The 24,959-nt window shown below is 44.7% G+C and overlaps 1 protein-coding gene across 2 annotated transcripts in view; it reads right to left on the bottom strand.

Moving 5' to 3' along the window:
- The window catches only part of Phf2 (PHD finger protein 2), a 93,255-nt gene that overhangs the window by 37,915 nt on the left and 30,381 nt on the right, over positions 1 to 24,959 (bottom strand). For both annotated transcript variants that reach the window (XM_063227318.1, XM_063227317.1), the window contains exon 2: positions 1,496 to 1,581. In XM_063227318.1, the coding sequence (XP_063083388.1) occupies positions 1,496 to 1,581 (86 nt within the window). The remainder of the gene's footprint in view (positions 1 to 1,495; positions 1,582 to 24,959) is intronic.

Genomic DNA, 24,959 nt, shown 5'->3' on the forward strand with positions numbered 1-24,959 from the left:
AGTGACACCCACGAGCACCTGTGGCAGCACCACAGAGCAGGATCAGCCCGGCACCCTCCCAAGTGCCCTCTGAGTGAGCATACAAGTCTCACCCCGCCCCCTCCTGGGGTCTCCTGGCCCCGGTCCCAGGCCTCACAGTGCAGCACAGATCCCAGAACACCAGGGTCCCCCTTCCCGCCTTTACTTTGCCTTCAAGCAGTCACAGAGTGACTGGCAGCTAGTGTTCCCTGTGTTCGCCCCAACTGCCGCATACCAAGCAGGAAGGTGACTCGGGAGCCCTGGAATGGCCCAAAGCAGATCCTTGGCCCACAAGTCACAGAAGAGCCACCAGCCCTCTCATCCACACCTACACACAGGCTTGGCAGCATTTACAGGGTGCTGATGGCCGAGAAGCAAGGGACAAATCCAAAACATGAGGCCCCCATCACCATAATGGTGGAGGAAAGCTGGTTGGCAGGGCCAAGAGAATGCAGTGAGGTCCCCAGAGTGGAGACACCCCACCCCATCCAGTGCCAGCCTCACCAGGAGCAGACCAGCTCCTGAGACTCCCCTCCACCCAGCCTTGGTCTATAGAACAGGGGTGCTGCTGGGGTTTCCTCCTGTGCCTGTGCCCCCCCCCCAGCCCACTCTCCTGGCAGGACTCATCACACCTTGAAGAGGGGTGACACCAAGTGTCCATGGCTAGAGCTCACCCCTTCCTGACACTCTACCCATTCACAGCTCAGCCTGGCCAGGGCCCAGATGCAAGGTCTGTAATCAGCTGACCAGCCTAACCCAGGCAGGCCAGAGGCCACACACATACACACACACACACACACACACACACACACTCGTGTGGCTTTGGTCCAGTCCGGAGGCCACTTGCCTGCCAAATCCTTTCAGACCAGGCCTGAAGTCTGCTGCACCCTAGCTCAGCCTTGGGGTACAAAGCCCACTTGGAGGATCCTGCACAGATGAGCTGAGTCTGAGCCCAGCTGCACTGAGAGGGAAAACCAGAGGTGGGAGGGAGGGCGAGGCCAGGGACACACAATAAGCAGCACCCTAGAAAAGGCAGGGCCCCGGCAGATGCCCTCACAGGAGGCAAGTGGGATAAAGGAGGCAGAGCCCCCATAAATGGAGATCATCTGGAGATGACCTCATGGTGGGGCCAGCTGGGCAGGCCTGGACTAGGCTGAGCCCCCTGGACACTCCCTTCATCGCCGCTAACCTGCTCAGGACCAGGTCCACAGCCCGACTCAGGCCAACCCGGCCACAGCAGTGCTGTGTGCGCCCTGACTAGGCCTCAGGGGGTCTCTGCACTGCTGCCTTGGATGGCAGGAGCCAACCTGGGTGCTCAATGAGGCTGTAAGGAGATAAGCCTGGCTGGAGGGGTCCCCAGGCCATGCCATCTGATGCTCCCCATGTCATCCCAGCCCCATCAGCCTTGGGCCAAGGCTCAGGCCCGGCGCAGACCCTGCGCTCTGGGCAGCGGACGCTGGCCGGCAGCGGCACTCACGGGTGGACTTCCCATGGGTTCTCTCGCAGTTTGGGCAGTGGTAGATGTCGATGTCAGGTGCCTCCTCCTCCTCCACCCCAACGCAGCTGAAACAGAAGGACACAAGACCGTTACTCACAGGTTCGGTCCCACTCCCACGCCTACCACCCACCAAGCCATGGCAGAGTCTCTGCTCACTGTCTGGGGACAGAGGCCGGATGGAGCAGGGCTGGGCAGGGACTGTGGTCCTTGGGAGACAGAATGATGCTGGGGTCGGCAAGAGACTGCACGGCTGCCCTGCAGGACAGGATTTCTCATCCCAGCCCCTGACATGAAGTGGAAATGCCACCACCAGCTCGCCCAGAACATGCCACATGTCCAGCAGCCTGCCTCAGTGAGGGCCCCTTAACCCTGTCACCAGGGCCCAGAGAAAGCACAGGGGGTCTCAGAGCTGGGCCAGCCCCATCATTTCCCTGGCACATCCTGGGGCTGAGCCTGAGGTGCCTGGTGTGGGCCACACCATGGTCACCGGTCTGGCTGAGCTTCAGAGGGCTCAGGGTAAAGCCCAGGATCATGATGTCCTCCTTCCTTCTCCCTGGAGTCACTCCAGGGCCCTGCAAACATGCTTGGGCATACCTGTAGTGAGCTGCCTACTTAGCAGAAGTTGGCCTGGTCACAGGCCAGCAGCCACTTAGAGAATAAGACAACAGTGAGTACATTTTGGTCTCGAAAACATCTACAGGTTTCCAGGCAGTCAAACCCAGTGAGACGGAGAAGTGTTGCCTTGTTCTGATGCCTTCTTCTGTTTTGGTTAAAAGTGACAGAAACACAGCCATCTGTACCACCCAATAAATGAAAACCCAGCTGGTAGAGGGCAGGGGCACAGGGACAGGCAGCGCCCACAAGAAAAAAAGCAGATTGGAACGGAATGAAAAACATTTCAACATTTCTTTCTAGTGAGCAAAGAAGTGTAAATAAAATTGACCAGGAAACTTTCAAACGGACATTTTCCCCCAGGACAGCCCAGGAGAACAAGCTACTTGGAAGCCACAGACATGCACGGAACAGGTGGTGCTCTCTTACTTTGGACAAGCACAACAAAGCCATTATATACCACCCTCCCAGCTGGGCATGGTGCTGCATGCCTACGATCCCAGCGCTCTGGAGGCTGAGCCAGGAGAATCGTCAGTTTAAGCACTGCCCGGGCAACTCAGCAGTGCAGATGCTGTGGACTCACAGCTGGCCACTGAGCTTGTAACTCCTGTCCTGTACCTGCCAAGGACACGGACACCATTCCCTAGCCCAGGTTTCTGGGAACTCAGTCACCTGGGCAGTGCCAGGAGAGGGCTACCAGGATCTCCGTGGACTAGAACCACAGGGCACACAGGGAAGAGGCTCAAGGCACTGGAGTCACCACCTGTACCTGTGCTCATCCAAGTCTGAGTCACTGGGAAGGGCCCTCTCCTGACTTCTGTCCTCCCACAGGCTTTCCTGATGGAGAAATGCAGCTCTGAGCTCCTCTCCTCCACTGCAGGAGGGCTCTCAAATATACACAAAGAACCTACAAACAGCGGAGAGAATCTTACAATCCAAAAATTGCTGCTTCGACAAGCCTTTAGGTAGAGTAACCAAGAAAAAAGAAAAAGGATTCAAATCACTAAAACCAGAACAAAGTAAAAACAGTATTTTGACCCTAGGAAAATAAAAAAGGACAATTATAGACCAACAAGTAAGACAACCTAGGCAAAATGGATTTGAATTTCTAGGAACACAAATTTCTAGGAACAAATTTCTAAGAAAGGATTTTCTATCAAGAAATATAAAAAAAATAGAAAATCTGAATAAATTAATACAAGTACATAGATTGAATCAGCCTTTTAAAAAACTCCCTAAAAGAAAATCCCACGATAGGGCTGGGGAGTTAGTACAGTGGCATAAGTGCCTGCCTTGCAAGCACGTGGTCATGAATTCAACCCCTAACACCCCCCCCCAAAAAAAAAGAAAGAAAGAAAATCCCACGATCACCACTAGTGAAATCTATCAAACACTTAAGGAAGACTAACACTAACACAGAAGACTTCCTTGGCAAGAAAAGGGAACGTTTTCCACCTCATTTTATGAGCTCAGCATTATTTACTCCAAAGTCAGATGAAGACACAAGAAAACTACAGACCAAAGTCTCATGAATGCTGCCACAAAATCCACAACAAAATACCAGCCAACAAAACCTAGCAGCACACTGAAGGGACACTGCACCAGGAAGAAACAGAAGGATGGCTCCATGCTAGATAACCAATGTGAGCAAAGACAGAAAAAAACAGGAAGCTGAACTTCATCAAAACAAACAACTTTCAAATGCTAGAGAACACTGTCAACAGAATAAAAAGGTAACTGGCAAAATGAGAAAATACTTCCAATCATGTGTATGGTAAGAGCCTAGAATATATTAAGAACTCTTATAGCCCAGCAGTGAAAAAACAAATGATCCAGTCTTAAAATGGACAAACGACTTCACACAAACATCTCTCCAAATAAGACACACACACCGCCAACAAAGATGCTTGATGCTCTTAGTTATAAGACAAAAATCAAAACCGCAAGACACCACCTCCCACTCACTAAGATTACTCTAATTGTTTACAGGAAAATAACTGTTTGTAAGGAGGGAGAAAATTAAAATTGCTAGAATCTCCTCCCTGGAGAGCATGTAAAACGGCGTGGTCACCATCATCTAGGACACCGTTACCTCTCCGTCACCATGTCATCTCCACCTCCACCACCCCTGCATCGCAAACCCCACCAGCCCTCACTTGCACTGAGCACCTTCTGGGAGGCAGGCACCAAGAACTCTCAGTGCACTTTTTGCAACAGGCAGCAAAGCTGAGGATTCCTGCTATTAGCCCTATTTGCTGAGTGGGGGATCGGAGTCACAAGAGGCTGAGGTACACACAGCCCCTTCCTGGTTCGGGGAGACAGCCCTCCCATACCCTGGAGCGCTGCGCACGCAGATGAAGTGGGGGATGGACCTCCACTGTTTGCAATGAGCTCTCCCAGGACCCCATGGTGCCTCATGCTACATGGGGAGCCCTGCCACAGCTGCCACTGTCCTGAGGTCTGGGCACTGTGGCAGTATTTTGAAAATATAAAGTTGCCTCTATCTCAGCAGAGAATCTGAAGTACAGTCAGGCTGTTGAAGGAGTCCACCGTAAGAAACAAAACCACCTAAACCAGAATGTGAGGGCCTGCTGGGCTGCTCCCAGAGTGTAAAATGACCTGTTACACAAACAAACAGAAGTCAGACAGGAAACCCAGAAAGAACACTGATGGATCCACGGCATGGTCCAAATCATTCGAACAAAGTTTAAAGTGCAATGTGTGAAAAATATCCATCATGAATGCAGCCACACATCAGTCTGCTTCCTCCATGGACTTTAGACTGCGGGGATCTACCCAGCGAGAAACAAAGACCACGGCACCATCAGAGCAGGGCTGCACAGCTACTGCACGTGAGGCAGTGCTCACTGTGGTGGCAGGGACAGACAGACAGTGGCCGGAAGGCCGGTGCCGCCTAGGGTGAGCTGCCCACAGTGCTGCCCACATCTCCATCTCTCTGCAGAAACCTGTGCCTTGGCCACTGCCTCAGCCACAGAAACGGGACCAGATGACGCGGAGGCCACCACCTGCTGCTGTCATGGTTGCCATGGTTACAGTGTAAGTCACCCTAGCAGGACAGCCCACTGCTCCCTGCCTGTCCTGGAGCTGGGACTCCTCAGTCCGTGGAAAGCCCCCAGATTCCCCAGCACACAACGTGTTTTCAACAGTCCAGGACACAGAGCAGGTGAAGGGGGTTTCCAATCGCAGCCTGAGTGTAAGAAGGGAACCATACCATCTGAAAGCCAAGACGGAGTCCAGGCTCCAGGCCAAGTCACAAGGGCAGAAGTGAATGTGCTGTTACAATTCACCTGCCCCTCAAAATCTGGCTCCACCGCTCTGGTTATGAGGGGGTCCTGGCGGCACCCCCACAGCTGCCCCTGGCTTGCCTCACAGCTCCCGGAAACCTCATCTCGGCTCCAGAGAGCACACAGCACAGCTCACTCCACAGACAAGAAGCTGAGGCTTGTAACCGCTTCAGGGCTGCAGCCGTGTGACAGGCAGCACCATCCATGCCGGAGGTCACCGTGTGCAGGAAGCCTCAGGCCGGGCCCCATGTCCTCCACATCCTTCAGGTGGGCACCAGCTGCAGAAGGGGACACTCTGGCAGCCAGACAGGCCGCTGCCAAGCCCCATCCTTCCTGCCACCCACGCCCCCTTCAAGCCAAACTGGACAGCGCAGGTGAAGGCAGCAGCCTCGCCTCGGCTTCTCTGAGAAGGAAGAGGCTGCAGGCCCGTGGGTCTCTCTGCTTCTACTCCTCCCAGCTTCAGAGAACTGAGGGCTTTGATGCCACCTGGCCCTGGAGAGTCACACAGGGCTGGCCCAGAAGCAGCCACGATGCCCACCACAGAGGCTGGCTGCTCTGTTACACACAGCGAAGCTAGGCAGAAATATTAGAGGCAGTCAGACAGGGCCAGGCCCTCAGAACTCAATGCAGAGGATGAGAAAACATTACACCTGTGGCTGGAGACGCATTCCTTGAAAGCCAGATCTCAAGATAAAGATGAAATGACTACATCTCCATGCCCCCCGAGTGTTAAACACGGATGGATATTCTAAATGAGCATCAGGGACAGGCATGGTGATGCACGCCTGTAATCCCAACACTCGGGAGGCCGAAGCAGGAGGACTGCTGCATATTTGAGGCCAGACTGGGTTATAAAGTGAGTTCAAGGCCAGGTTGAACTGCATAGTAAAACCCTGTCTCAAAAAGACATCCAAAAAATACATAAATAGGCATCTGGGACTGGGCGGGTGACCAGGACCTTCCAACCCAGCCCTTCCAGGAAAGAAGGGCTTCCTTGTTCTCTCCATGCACACTTGCCACATGTCCTGCTTCCCCACTGGGTCAAAATTACCTAAGTGACTCTACCTGTAATCCTGTGGTTGATCATAGCTGTCTCACCTCGTGATTTTGTACTCACCTCGTGTTTTGCTCCATAAAACTTCCTTCGAGCAGTGGGGTTATGAGCAACCCACTTCCAGGTCCTCTCCTGTCTCTCAGGCAGGAGCTCTCTCTCCCTCAACCAAATTTTCTACCTCCACTGTTCCTCACAACTCATTGTTTGACTTTGGGGAGCCCAAACTCAGCGTATCGGACACCTACAGGTTGGTAGTGGTAATACTTCCCTTATATCCTTTGGCAGTCCTATATCATTTTTGGTGGCCGAGACAAGAAAACTGGAAGGAGGTAACAGTTTATTTTTGTTCCAGGGATTCTGGGTAGTGACTCATTTAGATAAATCAAAATTGCCATCCTTATCTGTCAATTCTTTATGTTCTGAATTTTATGCCTTGTCTTTTTCACACGTTTTTGTTAAATGATGAATTTGAGAACAAGGGGAGACTATGATGTTTCTTTGATGGGATGTTTTACTTTTACCAGCAAGACCTTGCGTTCTTGTTTTGTGTATGCTGCATTTGTACTTCCTAGTAGCTGGATTTTCTGGTGCTGTTTGCTTGACCTGTTTGACTTGTTAGACAACAATGCTAGGGCAAAGTCATGTTAGTGCGTCTCCTTGTAGACTCCTAACCAAAATGTGAATTTATGAAATGCTGTAAAATGTGTATTTTTATGAAATTCAGTTCATATCTAAAATATATACATATATACATATATATATATGCCTATTCATATATCACAGTTAAAGGGCAATAGGCTAGAAGCCATTCTTAAGACACTGGGGACAGGATTCACTGTGTCAGTCTGTTATGGATTAAAAACTGATGGTCAGCTTAACATCAGCTGAATTAAATCAGCATGGTGTTAAGTGTAGATGGTCCACCTGAGGGAAGCTGCCAGCATAAATACAGACGTGGGGAAGAGTGAGGCATTTGTGGGTTTCTTTAAGTGTTGCTGTTCAAGCCATTGGTTCTCCTGGAGGAGCTCACCATGACTAGCTTCCCCAATATGAGTTTGGCCATTATCATCAGAGGAGCTCAGGACCTTGTTGGTGAGAGTGGCTGTGGTTCACTTTGGGGAGCTCTGGTCCTTACATTGAGCATTGCTTCCTGGCTCCAGAAGGGAAGATGTGTGTTGTTTACTCTCCAGAAGCTTGCCACGCTGGCTTCCTGACATGTACTCAACTGTTCTTATTGTCAGAGGAGCTCAGGACCTCCCTGTTGCTGAGGATGGTGGTGGTGCTTTTAAGGGTACCCCTGGCCCTTATTTCGAGTGTGACTTCTTGGCTCTAGCATAGAACCCTCAACCTATCAGCACAGCTCCTTCATCCCACTGGCATAGACTTTCCAGTTTCCACCACTAACCCTTGGGCCTTCCCAGCATGGATCCGTAAAAGAGACTGGTGTGAGTCCTCCTCATGGGCTCTGGACCTCTGGCTGGACTCATGGGAGGCACTGTCATGAGGTCTAGGTCTTCATCTGGACTCATGCAGTACATTGCTGTGGACACAGGCCCTTGGCTAAATATTCTGGGTCTTTAGTGTTGTGGAAAGATTTCCTGCACTTTCTCGTGTTTTACTCTGGGTGACTATCATAAAATGATATTATAGACTTCCGGAAGAACATGGCGGACAGATAACAGCAGCCATGGAGGCTCTCTGAGATTGCCAACTTAGAATCCAGGAATGATGCAGTGTGAGGAGTCCTAAGCAAGTGGAGATATACCCTGCTGACCCAAGAACGAACTAAGCTGAGAAAAACCAACTGGAAATGCAATCCCGGTGCTATAACAGGAACAGATAAAATCTTAGTGCTGAAGCTGGAACCTGCACTTCTGGAAGCTGTGATTTGAATTTCCTGCTGCCGCTGCTACGTCTGAATTGGCACAGCAGGGAGAGAGATGCGCGAAAGCTCTGAGAGTGGGAATCGGCGAACAGAACAGAGTTGAGAGCAGGACTGGTGGGGAGCCCTGTATTGACCTGCAGTGAGTGAGAGGAATGGGGACCCTTTCATAGACTAGGAGGCTCCAACAGAGGACATTCTGAGACCAGGCAGACTAGCCGGAACAGGATGTGCAGTGACTTTAGATGCATTTTCCCCTCTCAAGCGGGATTGGTGAGGAGTGCTTGGCCTGGGTGACCCTGCAGACTAAGACGTAGTAGGCTAGCCCAAACCAGGTCCCAGCGCCTGGCGGTGCACCCTAGCAGTGAAGCCTTCAGTAGGTTGACCTGGAGGGGCAGGCCCAGCAGAGGCTGCCCAGGTCTGTGTCTCCCTACTACACTGCAGTAGGTGGGAACACCTAGCCGGCGGATTCAAACAAACTGTAACAGACAAAAAGAAAAAAAAACTGGGCCTCCTATATATGCTTATATGGAGCAAAAAGTATGGGAAGAGGGAGCAACAAGAAAGGGTCCTCAGTCCCCGTTCTCAGTGATCCTGAGAACACTGATCCAGGAAAAGTAAATGCAAAGGAGAATGAGGACAGAAAACATGCAATATCAGACACAGCACCAATAGACATAAAGAGATATCTCCAGAGCCTCATAGACGAGTTCAAAAGTGAAGTATTCAACGACCTAAAGCAAGATATAAGTAGAATAGAGAAATGCTAAGCACCGCCCAAGAAAAAACAGATGGTAGAATGGAAGAACAGAAAAAAAGGGGGGAATTGTTTGATGGAGAAAATAGAGAAAACATAGAATACATGAAGCAGGTTCAAAGAGATTACCAGGAAACTAAAAACTCTATTGAAAGCTGGCATAACAACTTGAAAGAAACAGCTTGAAAGATTATCTTAACTGGAGGACAGATTTGTAAGGTGGGAACATGAAATGAAAAAACTTCTTAAAAATAAGGAAACAACAATAATACAAAGGCTAGAAGATGATAAGAGGATCTATAACTTAAGAATTAAGAACATAAAAGAAGTAGGGACACAAACAAATGAACTACAAAAGCTATTCACAGAAATAATCCAGGAGAATTTCCCTAATTTAGCAGAAGTTAAAGATACTCAGCCACCTACAACCCAAACAGAGCTACACCCAGGCATATAATAATCAAAATTCCAGAAATACAATATACAATATAAGAACAGGATATTAAAAGCCGTCAGAGACAAGAAACAGATCACTTACAAGGGAACACCCATTAGAATAATGACAGACTTCTTGGCACAAACCATCAAATCACGAAGAGCATGGGGGGAAATTATTCAAGCTTTGAGAGATAATAACCTCCAGCCAAGATTGATATATCCTGCACAAATGTCCCTAGAAATTGATGGAAAAACAAGGTGCTTCCAGGATAAAGAGGAACTAGGGGAATTTGCAACCCCCAACTCTACAGAGAATACTGCCGGATATTCTAAAAAAGAAAAACACCAAGATTCCAGAAACAGTGGCAGAGAGGCCACAATGAATGAAGCAGAAAGTGAAAAGAAGAAGACAAACTGACAACTAATGACAGAAAAAGAGCTCAACAGAAATGAGGCAGAGAAGGTTGGATGGTAGGAACAGCTATTTTGGAGAAAACAAGACATCATAATAGCTAGTGGTGACTTAATATCATCTTGTTTTGAAGTCCCATCAAGCTTTTGTTCTTCTGTCTCCATCAGTCTTAACATGTTGTATCTTATTGGATTTTATTATATGATAATATAAACAAAAACTACTATAGACAAGGAGATTATACAGAAACCATTGTTCATTTTCTGTTAGTTGATTCTAAATACCCTGTAATACTGTCATTCTCTTAAACGGTTTTACACTGTCTTGATATGTTTGATGCTACAGTATACGAAGTTATACTCAGAGATTTTAAGGAAAGAGACATTATGGTAACTACTTTTATGTCGGGATATCTGGTGGTGAAACATTATTTTGCTTAAATGTTTAGGTTTTGACCTGCACTGTTTTGTTGTTATGCGCTCTTTTATCTCAATCTCCGTTTTTTATTATTTACTTTTCCATTTTTATCCTTTTGATTAAGGGAAAAATAAATAAAAAATAGCAGGATATATTATAGTAACCCACTTTGATTTCCTATTAACTTGATTTGAAACCCTGTATTGCTCTCACCATCTTGTTTTGACTGATTTTCCTCTATTCTGTTTTGCTTGATAGTACCAAGTTCGAAAGTATAGGCAACAATTGTGAAGACGATAAGATTCATTATGACACCCATTCTGGTTGACTATTATCTTCTTTTGAAGTCCTATAATGTCTCCAATATTTTGGTTTTATTGGTTTTGTTCTTTACTGTTTTGTTTAATTTTATTATAACTGATAATATAGGCAATTCTTTTTAAGATAACAAGAGGCATTGTGGTAACCATTGTTGATCATCTTGTATTTTGTTTTTACATTATGTGTTATGTCCATTCTTTTGATTTGACTGACTCTGTCCTGGTATGCCACATTTGGTTTTACTTTCTTCAAAAAAAAAAGTAATAAGAACTGTGGGAGTAATAAACCCCAAAATGTGTAATTGTCATTGTATAAAAGAGAGGAAAAGAAAGTGCTCTAAAGGACATAACTGCATGTATATTTAAGTGTATAAGATAGATAACCATACTACTGAGTTTTGTTGAATCATTGCACAGAACTGTTTGCAATCTCACTGGTTGAATGTCCACTTTATATGCTTTAATTTTTTAACTTAAATTTCTAAGATGACAATATGTAATCTATTAACTAGTGATTTTCCACTGTTTATTTTTTCTGAAATTCTGTATAATTTGTACCCTTTTCCTGTTTTTTTTTTCTTTTTCTCCTTAAATAAAATTTTAAAAAATAAAATAAAATAATATTATAAATTCTGTGTCCTGATTGTAATTGTTCTCCTCATAACCCCTGATCACAACACAGTCTGCCCTGATCATCCCTCTACGCTCTACAGGGGATGTTGAGCCTGTTTTGCCTCCATTTCCTTTTTGGTCTGATCTCTGCTGATGAGGAGGCAATCTCAGCTCTGGGATTCCTCACTTTCACCTTTCCAAGCTGATGGTGAAGACTCACAGGTAAGTTATCTTCAATAACTCACCACCAGCGTGAGAAGACAAGACTTTCTTCTGTTGATCTCATTCTGATCTTTTCCTGTTACTCTGTCATTGCCTTCTTTTGTAGGTACACAAGACTAGAGAGGGAGGAACTCTGAACTGTCCCAATCTTTCCTTCTACCCGACAACTAAGAAACTTTACATTGAGCCCATGGAAGATGAGCGTTTGCTAATGCTACAGACTGGGAAGTCCTCTTAGATGGGGACACAAACCCCATGTCTAAGTTAGATGAGACATCAGAATTTTGCCCATCCAGGAGAACACACGTGAAAGTGTGTCCCTGCTTATGTGGTCTGGACACAGTCTCCCAGATGTGGGAGACTGAATAAGAGACCCCTGTGGAAAGAACCAACTTCTGGGTGAGACCAGAAAGAGCCATTTCCCAAGCCAAATACATAACGGACCAAAACACATTTAGTTCAAGGGAGTACCTTCTGGCTTTCTCTCTCTCCCCCTCCTAGGTCTGATTCTCATCATTTTTATGTATTGGGGAGGGAAATACTTTCACTGTGTAAATGGTGGTTGCTGAATGATAGATATAAGTTTTAAACTGTGAGCTTAATAAGTGTGTTGCAGATATGAAGACACAGAAATTTTAGAGTGGATTTTGAGTAAAATTTAGCCTCATCTCTGCTGCTAAGGAAAACTGCCCAAGTGATTAGGTAGCTGGCACAAATATCTTGGAAACTTCTTTGCCCTGGGGTCCAGGGCATGATTTCTCCCCATTACTTGCCTCTGTCTCTGAAGTGATCTCTTTTGCAGGCTGGAAAGTACTCCAACCACTTCCAATTTGCTCTTTGATATTTTCTTCACTGTCTTTCAGAGAACTGGAAAGCAGTGGTTTGAGTTTCTTGGTTATGGGTTTAATTTTGCTATCAATGCTTCCTTCTTCAAACATGACTATTACAGCTAGAATCAGTGGTAGCTTGTGCTTTTTGGAAATACCTGCTGGAGTCAGAAGTGTGAGTTCCCAGAAAAGCAAGAGGCTTGAGTCTGGCAGGGTGACTAGTCTGACCAGACCTATCTTCCAATCACTGTCCAGATGGCAACCACTTGCTCTAGAGCAGGTCACTTTGGGGGACACTTTGAGAGAGTACAGAAACTTAAAATGACACCAGTCGCTTCTCTTCTATTTCAGATGGGAAACCAGATGTTGAAATCTCTTACTCCTTTGGAGTGTATTCTTTTTTTTTTTTTTTTTTTGGTCTTTTTGAGACAGGGTCTCACTGTGCAGTTTATGCTGGCCTTGAGCTCACTTTGTAGCCCAGGCTGGTCTCAAACTTGCAATGATCCTCCTGCCTCAGCCTCCTGAGTATTGGGATTACAGGTGTGAGCCACCATGCCCGGCTTGGAATGTATTCTTAAGCACTAGAAATTATTACATCTTCACATACTGAGAGAGAATTAATATTTTTCTGCACCAATGCATGGCCTGGCTACCCACTAGAGTCAAAATGGAATGCAGAGGTAAGTATTGATTATGATATTATTTCACAACTAGAATTCTACTGTAAGAGAGAAGGAAAATGGTCAGAATTATATTCAGATTTTTTTTATATTAAGAAATAATCCTTATCTGTGTTCAAAATGTAAATATAAGCCACAGGGAATAAATGGCAAGGACAGGACTACCTGTGTTCATGTGTTCTTTTCTCTCAGTGACCTGAACAGATCACACAAGATCTGAGAAAGTTTTCAGATGACCCTGATAAGTACACTGAGGTCTTTATTCAGATCTATGAACTAGACTGGAAAGATGTAATGCTACACTTAAATCAAAGATTGACTTCTAATGAGAGACACGCAGTGTTACAAGCTGCTATTACACTTGGAGATGACTGCCATATTGTTAATATTAGAAGGCCAAAAAATACACAGGGGACCAGCCAGTTCATACTGGATCCCAAGCAATCCCTACACAAGATCCCTACTGGCTCACCAACCACACAGGACACTGGAATAGGAGACATCTTCAGATGTATATTCTTGGAGGAATATATGTGCTAACAAGGAGAAGAAATAAGCCCTTCAATTATTTTAAATCGTCAACTATTCATCAGGAGAAAGATGAGAACTCCTCTGCCTTCCTAGATCATTTACAAGAGGCACTGATGAAATATACATCCCTGGCTCCTGATTAGATAGGAAGACAGATCATTCTCAGACAGGTTTATTACCCAAACAGCCTCAGGTATTAGAAAAAAGCTACAAAAGCCTTTGCTCCAGATAGTTCACTTGATACTTCAGTGAGAATTGTCTCCTCAGAATTTTATAATTGAAACCAGGAGGAGGCCAAGGGAAGAAAACAAAGAGACCAAGAGAAAATGGTTGCCTTTGTTGTGGCCTTACAAGGAATAAACCCTAAGTCTGATTCTAAGGGTCCAAGAAGAGTTCAATGACTAAAGTCACCTGTGACCACTATGGAAAGCCAGGCCACCACAGGAGGCCTCTGAGCAGTGCCCTCATTACAAAGGTGACCCCTGGAAGTCAGACAGCTGAGTCAAAGCGTCCAGGTGTTCAGCTGGTCCAGCAAGACTGAAGGGGTCCAGGGGATTCTCTGCCTTTTCCTTCTGCTTCTGGCCAGATTGTCATGTCCATGGAAAAGCCCTGGATAATCACGAGTATAGAAAGAAAAGAAGGCAGCCCATTGCTGGACACTGGTGTATGTCTCTTGACTTTTTTTCGGCCCTCACCTTCCTTCTAGTCATCACATCTCAGTGAAAGGAGTCACTGGAGAGGAGGTAACTCGCTATTTCTTATGACCCTTAGGCTACAACTGAAATGGCTCCCTCTTCTCCCATTGCTTTTTAATTAGGCTTGAAAGCCCAGTTCCCCTTGTGGGGAAAAACATCTTATCTTGCTTGAACACTTTAATATATATACATTCATGTCATATATATTAAAGTATTTTGTCTCTTCATGGAGACAGAAATAAATCCTGAAGTGTGGGCAGCCAAAGGTAGAACAGAAGCAGTAAAAGCTGCCCAGTGAAAATAAATCCCAAAGATTCCACTATTTTTCCACACCAGAGACAATACCCTCTCAATCTTGAAGTTAAAAGAAGATTATTGCTACTGTTGATAACTTAAGGGTAAAAGGTCTACTAAAACAATGTAATAATAGCCCATGCAATACCCTGGTCTTGGGAGTTCAAACACCCAATAGGGAATGGAGGTTGATACAGGACCTTAGATTGATAAGTGAGGCAGTATGGTAGCTGGTAGTACCTAACCTATACACTCTCCTTTCTAAGATCCTGGAAGATTTGAGGTGGTTTTCAGTGTTCGATTTAAAAGATGCCTTCTTTTGTACTCCTTTACACATACATTCCCTATTTCCTTCTGCATCTCAACCAATTCGGACTGTGCTTCCACAAAGTTTCAGAGATAGTCCTCATCTTTTGGGACAAGTGCTTTTCCATGCCTTGAAGTGTTTCAAATATTCCCAAGTCACAGCCTTGCAATATGTAGGTGATATACAGTTATGTGCCCCCTCAGAAGAGCTCTGTGGAAAAACCATCCATGCTCTGCTGAATTTTCTAGAAGACAGGCTGTCAGCTCTCTAGATCTAAGGCATAATTTTGTAGCCTTGAGGTGAAATACTTGGGTCTTATCATATCTAAGGGAACCTAAAGGCTGTGTGAAGAGAAAATTAAATCAATACTTTCTTTTCTTTTCTAGAGTCCAGGACCCTAAAACAGCTGAGGGGATTCCTAGGAATTACAGGCTTGCATTTGGATAGCAGGGCATGGTGAAATTGCACAACAATCCCTATCAGGTTATAAAAGAAGCCCAAAAATGTAGATACCTACATTTTGACCTGGGAGCCAGATTCCCAAACTGCATTCCAGCAGCTTATAAAAGAGCTTCTAAATGCTCCAGCACTGAGCCAAGGGCAGGACACCATTTTAATGTGTATATACATTGATGAAAGGAGGGGCATAGCTTTGGGAGTGCTTCTGCAGGATTGCAGGATCATAGGATCCAGGACCTGCTCAACAGGCTGTAGAATATCTGAGTCATAAAGTAGACATTGCAGCCAAGGAATGGTATGCTTGCCTTAGAGCAGTAGCTGCCATAACTCTCCTGTACCAGAGGAATCCAAGGAGACTTTAGGTGAAGATTTCACTGTATACACACCGCACAATGTGACAGGACTTCTTTCTTCCAAAGGAAACCTGTGGCTCTCAGACAACCTCATTCTTAATTACCAGAATCTACTTCTAGAAGGACAAGTCATTCAAATAAAGGTGTGTTCCTTCTTAAGCCCTGTCGTGTTTCTACCAGAAAAAGAGAAAATTGAAGCTGAAAGAAATAACTGCAAACAAGAAATTCTTCAAACATATATAACCAGAGAAGACTTGTTGAAAATGCCCCTTCCTGACCCTGATTTGACCCTCTTCTGTGATGACAATTCCTTCACAGAAAATGGAATCAGAAAGGCCGGGTATACAGTAGAGGCGCTACCCCAGACACTTAAAAGTTCTTCACTTGCCCTCAGCGCTTGTTCCCAGTTAGCAGAACTCATACCTCTAACAAGGGTTTCACAACCAAGTGAAGGACAGAAAGTCAACATATATACTGATGATGATTATACGTGGTTAACCCCTTTCTACCATAGCACACCTTGGTAGAAAGGCCCCTCATGTTGGGAACAGAGAAATCACACTAAACACATGGAATGGACACCTCTCAACTGGTGTATGCACATCATAACTTTACAAGTCAAACCCAGGTTTGCAACAGACGGGTTAATCACCCTGGAATTAGACTGAAAGCCCCCAGTGGCACTCAGTAGTCCTGTAGAACCAGTCTTTGGCCCTGGCTAACCCCTGGATGGATAGGGAGATGCATGCTGGGATTTGCATGGCTACAAGGCAAGAGTATCAAAAATACTGACAACCCCAGGAACCTCAATGAGCTGGAAGGGAAGGAAGAAACCCCACCTATTGCCTCTCTACCACCCTGGAAACTTCAGTCCAGGTGAACCCAGGTACCTGGACCATTCTGCTACACTGCAGGATGGGCAGCCAGTGTGGGAAGCACCCAGGAAGAACCTAGGGTAAATCCACCCAAGCAAGGGAAACACATTGTATATGAATCCTGATTTATGATTGGCTCTGTTTTATAACTACTGACTTTGTTCCTAGGGTCTAAAGAACAAAATCCATAGTTACCACAGTTTGTCAGTTTCTAAACTGTACTTGATGCTATCATTATTGCTAATTGTACTACTGCAGCCAGGATGTCATATCTGTTGTTATCAGTTGTGGTCCCTTGTGTAAAAATACTGGGACGCTCTGGGATAATAACCCCACCACCACCCTACACCAAGCCTGGGGACTGAGCCAAACAGAAACTGAGATTCCACACTCAATTAATTGGGAAGGTAGATCCTGGGATAGACACAAACCAAGAATCTCCTACACAAAGACCATATCCCCAAAGAACAGACTTTTCTTAGCGAGGATTTTATACTAGTGTATTGCTATCTACCACCAAAACTCACAAGCATCATCACAGACTGCAAAATAAAAATATTTTGAAATAGAAAATGTCATGATGAAGAAGAAAATTACAACCTCAGACCTTCAGCCCACCCAGAACAAGTCCAGAAGACATTTATATAGAAGAAATTGAAACCCATACACTAGAAATTTCTGAAATGATAGCAACTAAGGTAAAGAAACAACTCCATGAGGCTATAGAGGAAATCAGATAAGACATAATCTCTCAGATAAAAAAAGAAATGTAAACTATAGTGAAAGAATTGCTGAGAATAGCTAAAGAAGACAAAGATTTTTTTAAAATATAGGAGCACAGGAAAATGATGGAAATCTTGAAGGAATGATATAGGAAAAATTAGAATGCATGAAACATTCAAAGAAATATCTAGGAAATTAAAAATTCCACTGAAAACTGGCAAAATCACTTGAATAAAACTGAAGCTACACTTTCATACCTTGACAGGATTGCAGCTAGCAATCATGAAAGGAAAGATCTCTTAAAAATAACAAGGAACCAGGAAATAACAATTTAGCAGCTGCTAGATGATGCAAAGAAAAACAATATAAGGCTGATAGATGTCATTAAAAAGCAGGAGTCAACACAAATGACACAAAAGGCTATTTGCAGAAGTAATAGCAGAAAATTTTCAACCATGGGAAAAGGATCTGAAATACAGAACTCCAATTAGCCATATCAAAATAAATCTACACCCATAATCAAGATCACAGAAATTCAGCACAAGAACAGAGTACTAAAAGCTATCAGAGAAAAGATACAAATCACTTGTAAGGAAAGTCCATCCGAATGACAGCAGACTTCTTGGCACCATCCATCAAGTCAAGGAGAGCATGGAGTGAAGTATTTCAAGTCCCAAAGAAAACAACTTCCCACCCAGATTTATGTACCCTGAAAACTATCTTTCAAAATTAATGGAGAAGAGCAGGGCTAGGGATTTAGCTCAGTGGCATAACACCTGCCTGGTAAGCACAAGGTCATGAGATTGATCCTTGGTACCAAAAAAAAAAAATTAATCGAGAAACAAGACACTTCCATGACAAAGAACAACTGAAGAAATTCATGACCACTACCAAACCTACAAAGAGTACTAAAAGATTCTAGAAAGAGATAAACACAATCACAATTCCAAGAACAACAACAGAAAGAAACCACCAGCCAGGACAAGCAATTAAAACAGAGGGGAAAAGTAGGGAATCAACAACAGGATGACAAAATGACAATGATAAGCCAATACATATCAGTTATAACTATTAATGTAAATGGCCTCAATTCAACAATCAAAAGACACAGACTGGCAGAGTGGATCAAGAGGCAAAATCCTGGTGCATACCTGTAATTCCAGCACTCAGGAGGCTGAGGCAAGGATCATGGAAAGTTTGAAATCACCCTGGGCTACAAAGTGAGTTCAAGGCCAGCATGAACTGTATAGCAAGACCCTGTCTGTTTGTCTGTCTGTCTCTCTCTCTCTCCCTCATACACACACACACACACACACACACACACACACACACGTGCATGCACAGGACTCAAAATCCAACAATATGCTGTATACAAGAAACACATTTAACTCAAAAGGAAATTCAGAGACTGCAAGTCAAAGGATAGAAAACAACACTCCATGTGACAGGAACCTAGAAAAAAGCAGGGGTAGCTATTCAGATTGCAGGCAATGTGAACTTCAAACCAAGACTGATCAAAAAGAGATAAAGAAGGTCACTACATACTTGTTACAGGAAAATTTTAAGAGGAAGAAAGAGCAATCATAAATGTGTATGGACCAAATACAGAAGCACTCAACTTATAAGACAAATTTTAATAAACATGAAAAATCAAATAAGCAATAACACAATTGAAAGAGACAGATCAACTAGGCAAAAAAATAAGCAAAGAAAGAACATAACTGAAACAAACTTGTGAACAAATACTTAATAGACATTTACAGAGTGTTCCACCTGACAACATCACAATACGCATTCTTCTCAGCTGTACACATAATGTTCACTAAAACAGACTACCTACTAGCCCACAGAATCTGTTTAAGTAAATGCAAAGGAATTAAAATTATTCCACGCATATTATCTAACCATAGTGCAATGAAATTGGAAATTAATGACAAAACAAACTACAAAAACTCAATAAACATGGAAATTAAATAACAATGTTGTGAATAACCAACGGGTCACAGATGAAATTAAAGAAGAAACTAAACTATAATCAAACAAAAATGCAAATTCAACTTACTAGAACCCGTAGGACACAATGAAAGCAATCCTCAGAGAGCAATTTATAGCAGTAAATTCTCATATCAGGAAAGCAGAATGAGCACAAATGAATAACCTAATGCTGCACCTCAAGCTTCTAGATAAAGAAGAGCAAGTCAAGCCCAAAGCACACATAAGAGAGAAAATATTATAAAGGTCAGGGCACAAATTAACACAGTTGAGACTAAGAAACTAATACAAAGATTTAACGAATTGAAGAGCTGATTCTTTCAACAAACAAACAAAATTGATAAACCCCAGCCAACCTTAACAAAAAAGGAAAGAAAAGAAAAAACTCAAATCCACGCAATAAGGAATGAAGAGGTGAAAATATCACAGATCCTGTTGAAATTCAGAAGATCATCAATAACTACTGTGAAAATCTTTACTTTTATAGGATGGAAAACACAAAAGAAATTAACAGATTCCTAGAAACATATGAACTACCAAAGCTAAATCAAGAAGATACAAAAATTCTGAATCACACAATATCAGTTAAACTTACCAACAAAGAAAAGTCCAGGCCCTGATGGATTCACAGCTGAATTCTATATGACATTTACAGAAGATTTAACGCCAATACTCCTCAAACTCTCCAATGAAACTGAAGGGAAGCAATTTTCCCTAACTCATTCCTAGAGGCAGTTATTACCCTGACACCAAAATCACAGAAAGATCAACCAAAAAAGAGAACCACAGGCCAATTTCCCTAATGAACAATAAAATATTAGCAAACAGAATGCAGCAAATCATCAAGAAGATTATACACCATATCATGTGGGATTCATCCCAGGAGTGCAGGGATGGTTCAACATATGCAAATCAATAAATATAATATATCATATCAAGAGGTCCAAAGACAAAAATCATACGATCATCTCAATAGATGTAGAAAAAGCTTCTTACAAAGTCCAATATTCATTCATGGAAAAAAAAAACCTACAGAAAATCAGAATAGATGATCTTTATCTCAATCTGATAAAAGCCATCTATGAAAAACCATCAGCTAACATCATACTAAATGGACAAAAATTGAAAGCTTTCAACCTAAAATCAGGAACAGCACAAGGATGTCCACTATCACCACTCCTATTCAATATAGCTCTGGAAACATTAGCTAGAGCAATTAGATGACAGTGAAATAAAAGAAACAAGGATAGGAAAGGAATAAGTGAAATTATCCTTATTCACAGATGACATGATGATACTCTACATAGAAGACCCCTAAAATTCCACCAAAAGTCTTGCAGATTTAACCAAATTTAGTACCATAGCTAGATAGAAAGTCAGCACTCAAAATTCAATAGCATTCTATACACAAACAACAAACTCGCTGAGAGAAATTGTGGAAAACACATCCTTCACAGTAGCATCCAAAAAACTGAAATACTTAAGAATCAATATAACAAAGGAAATAAAAGATTGAAAATTACAGTACTCTGAAAAAAGAAATCAAAGACGATTTCAGAAAATGGAAAAATATTCCTTGCTCATGTATAAGAACCAATACTGTGAAAATGGTCATACTCCCAAAACTGTTACACAGATTTAATGCAATCCCAATCAAGGTACCATTAGCACACCTCGCAGATCTAGAGAAAACATTCCTAAAATTCATCTGGAACCAATAGGGGCCTAGAATAGCAAAGACAATCCTGAGTAACAAGGGTGAGGCAGGAGGCATCAAAATCCCTGACTTGAAATCCTACTGCAAAGTTATTGTAATAAACTCTGCATGGTACTGGCAAATAAAACAGTCCTGAGGATCAGTGGAACACAGTAAAAAATGCAGACACAACTACAAACACAGTCAGCCACCTACTCCTTTGGCAAAGGGGCCAAATATGCTCACTGGAAGAAAGATAGCCTCTTTAATAAATGGTGCTGGAAAAACTGGCTTTCTATATGACGAAGACTAAAACTAGACCCATGTCTATCACCATGCACTAAAGTCAACATGTATCAAAGAGCTAAAATACAAAATGTACAAAAAAATTAACAACAAATCTGCAAACTTATCCCTGTCTATGACACCAATGGTCTAGAGGTGTGTTTCAGTGGTATGATTACTTGGTTTCTATTTTTACCCCTTAGGATTAGAGGACGTCATACAACACACTGCAGCCTTGACTAACTGCACTCAACAGACCTTACACGACAGTTGAACTGGTCTCTCGATCCTGAATGAAGAAGTACAGCTAATGAGCTTTGGACCTCCTAACAAGGGGGGCACTTGTGCAATTATAAAAGCTGAATGCTGGGTGTATATTCCAGATCCTTCCACTGATACCTGGATGGCTGTTCAAGACATTAAATGACAAGTTAATGCCATGTCGGATTCTGAAATTCCCTGTACCTTCTCTTTACCCTTTTGGTGGGAAGCCATTACTGGCTCTTCCTGGTGGAAACTTTTGTTGTATGCCTAACAGTCTTGTTGAACTTATATTTGGCCCATGCATACTGCATTTCTCTTTAGGCCTTGTCTCCTCCAGACTTAGAACTATAACCCTACCCAAGACAAGAATGCCTTTAGACAGACCCAATGTGGAGCATCTCTGACTGCCAGCCATAACTAGGACCCCTTTCAGCAGAAAAAAGACGGAACAGTCACTGTCTCTTGGCCCCTCAGCAGTTAGGGGGGAATATTACAAAGGGCTAAGGAAGACAGAAATATTACAGGCAGTCATACAGGGCCATGTCCTCAGAGAAGTCAGTGCAGAGGATGAGAACACATTATACCTGCGGCAGGAGGCATATTCTGAAGGCCACGTCTCAGGATAAAGATGTAATGACTACACCTCCATTGCTCCCTGAGGGATAAACAAGGATGGATATTCTAAATAGGCATCAGGGAATGGGCGGGTGACCAGGACCTTCCAAGAAAGGTTCTTGTTCTCTCCATGCACACTTGCCACATGACCTGCTTCCCCACTGGGTCAAAATTACCTAAGTGACTCTACCTGTAATCCTGTGGTTGATCATAGCTGTCTCACCTCGTGATTTTGTACTCACGTCGTGTTTTGCTCCATAAAACTTCCTTCGAGCAGTGGGGTTATGAGCAACCCACTTCCAGGACCCTCCCTCCTGTCTCTCAGGCAGGAGCTCTCTCTCCCTCCACCAAATTTTCTACTCTTAACCTCCACTGTTCCTCACAACTCATTGTTTGATTTTGGGGAGCCCAAACTCAGCGTATCAGACACCTACAGGTTGAGAGTTAAAATATTTCCCTTATGTCATTTACCTCCACCATGTGAAGGAAGCAGAGACCTGGGGACTCAGTCAGCCCCCTGCAAGCTCTGCCCTGAGTCACAGTTCCAACTCCCAGTGCTAGACCACTGCCCTGGACAGTGGCTACCTAAGGGGGAGAACCAAGGCTCCCAAATGAGGCATTGGAACCGAGGGCCAGCACCTAATGCCCAGGGCCACCTGTGGACCCAGGGAGCCCAGTCACACTGTGGCCACCACCACCTGCACAGGCAAGTGTTTGCTAACCCTAGTCACTGACCTTACTGTTCCAAAGCAAAAGCTTTCCAATGTGCCCAAGAAATTATTTGAAATATGAAACAAAAGTAATAACAACAGGACAACAGCTACAGGGAAATGAGAATCATTTGTCTCAAGCCAGAAAGAATGACACAAAACCCCTAAAGAAGTGCTGGGAGCTTTGCGGGTGCTGGATCCTTCTACCTCTACCCTCTAGTGTGAGTTAATACCACCCCCCGAGTGACAGGAGGAGTGACACTCCGGTGTGATGGATCCATTGTTTTAAAGATTAAAAGAAGGACTCTTTTCCATTAATATAAATTCAACCCTATCCACCTCCACTACTGCAAGTGGACCAACAGATGCGGATTATCAGTCTGACCATCTCAAACACCCATGAGCTCACACCCCATGCCTCCTGGCCCTCCTCCAGTGTGACCTCTGCAATATGCCCCTTGTGAATCACCTGGCACTTAAGCAGCCAGAGTTAGCCAACTGCTAATGTTCACATGGAGACAGGCAGCTCAGAGGTATGCGCCCCCACAGGGACCTCACAGGACGTGGGTGACTCTGCTGCCAGGCCTATCCATCCGTCATCCCTGTCCTGCAGCAGGGACCCCGGCTGTACCTGGTTCCCCTACAATATGCCAAGGCAGCTAACAAGCCCTTCCCCGGGAAGCACTCAGACTGTGGGGCCTAGCCAAGGCTCCCTCCTCTCCACCTCCTCAAGGAATGTGCTACTCCAATGACCCAGGGCAGAGAGGACAAGACCAGGAGTTGGGAGAAGCAGTGCTTCACCCCCAGGGAAGCAGCCAGGTAGAGACCTCACAGAGCAGTGGCCTCACTAGCAGTGGCTGCTGCTCCACTGGGAGTCGTTCTTGGCAGATTACTGCCCCTCCCTTTGCCTGACACTCTAAGGTCTAAAGAAAAGCCATACCTCAATGATTAAAGTGCTAACTGCTAAATAATCTTTCTACAGCTTTATAGAACCCAGATCATCTGGTGACCTTCAGATACCATTGGAATGTGTTACACCTCTTCCAATTCTTTAATCCCATACAACACACACAAGGCATGTACACTGCTGTAATGCTTAACTCACAGAAAACTGAGATCCTTGTAAGCAGCCCCAGGAGGTCAAGGTTGATTGTGATGTTCAAGAAAAGGAGACACAAGCCCTGGATGACAAAGGCCCAACTAAGCATGTAGTAGCCTTTCTGCCCATCGTCTTCTGTCTCTCTTTTCCCTCGCTACAAAAGCCCCTGGCACCTCTAAGTTCTCCTAAGTGGAGCTCCAAGGTAATCTCCCCCATTGTCTCAGGATACCGGCCTTTAAATGACACTGATTTTTCTCCCACTAACTCTCATCGCCCAGGTTTTGATTGGCTTCTGAACAGCAAGCAGCTAGACCTGGGTCTGGTACACCCCGAAGCCAGTAAAGCACCAGTGCCAACCAGGACATCAGTGCTGAAGCAGAGCCACACGGCCAGTGTCGAGCCCTCTATGAAGACAGCATCAGCCAGCACCTGCAGCCGCTTGTCCTCTTCAGCTCAGGTATGGTAGGAGCGACTGTGTGGAGACCAAGCATGGCAATTAGGTTAGGGCGCAGGCCACTCTGACCTGTGGATAGTGGGAACCATCAGCCTGTGCCTTGGTGGCAGAGCCCAAGAGGCTGGGGAGGGAACATGCAGCCCCAGGCCCCAGATCAGGCAGAGCCTGCCTTTGCTCCCTGGCCAGTGAGCATCTGAGGTGCTGGGTTCTGGGACTCAGGCTGAAACGGAAGAGAGATGTCTGCACCAGGGCACTGGCCTGTGGAGAGGCCACAGGCTGGGGGATGGCTCAGCAGGGGCCTCCATGCCTGTGACAGCTGAGGCCCAGGGACAAGCACATGGGCCTACAGCTATAAAAAAAAAAAAAATCAAAACCATCTTCCCTGCAACCAGTGAAACATGGAGCAGCACTGACTTGCTGAGGAAAGGGCCGCAGGACGCAGGGTCAGGGGCACAGGCAGGCTGGGTCTGCAGACCTCCAACGGCACACCTTCCACGGGGCTGCCATGAGGGACAGCCTTATGGGTGTGAGCCACCTCTGACCCCAGCTGACC

This window comes from Cavia porcellus, unplaced genomic scaffold, assembly GCF_034190915.1.
Source record: "Cavia porcellus strain 051 isolate PalLab524CR breed Dunkin Hartley unplaced genomic scaffold, mCavPor4.1 scaffold_17, whole genome shotgun sequence".
In the NCBI taxonomy this organism is placed as follows: Eukaryota; Metazoa; Chordata; class Mammalia; order Rodentia; family Caviidae; genus Cavia; species Cavia porcellus.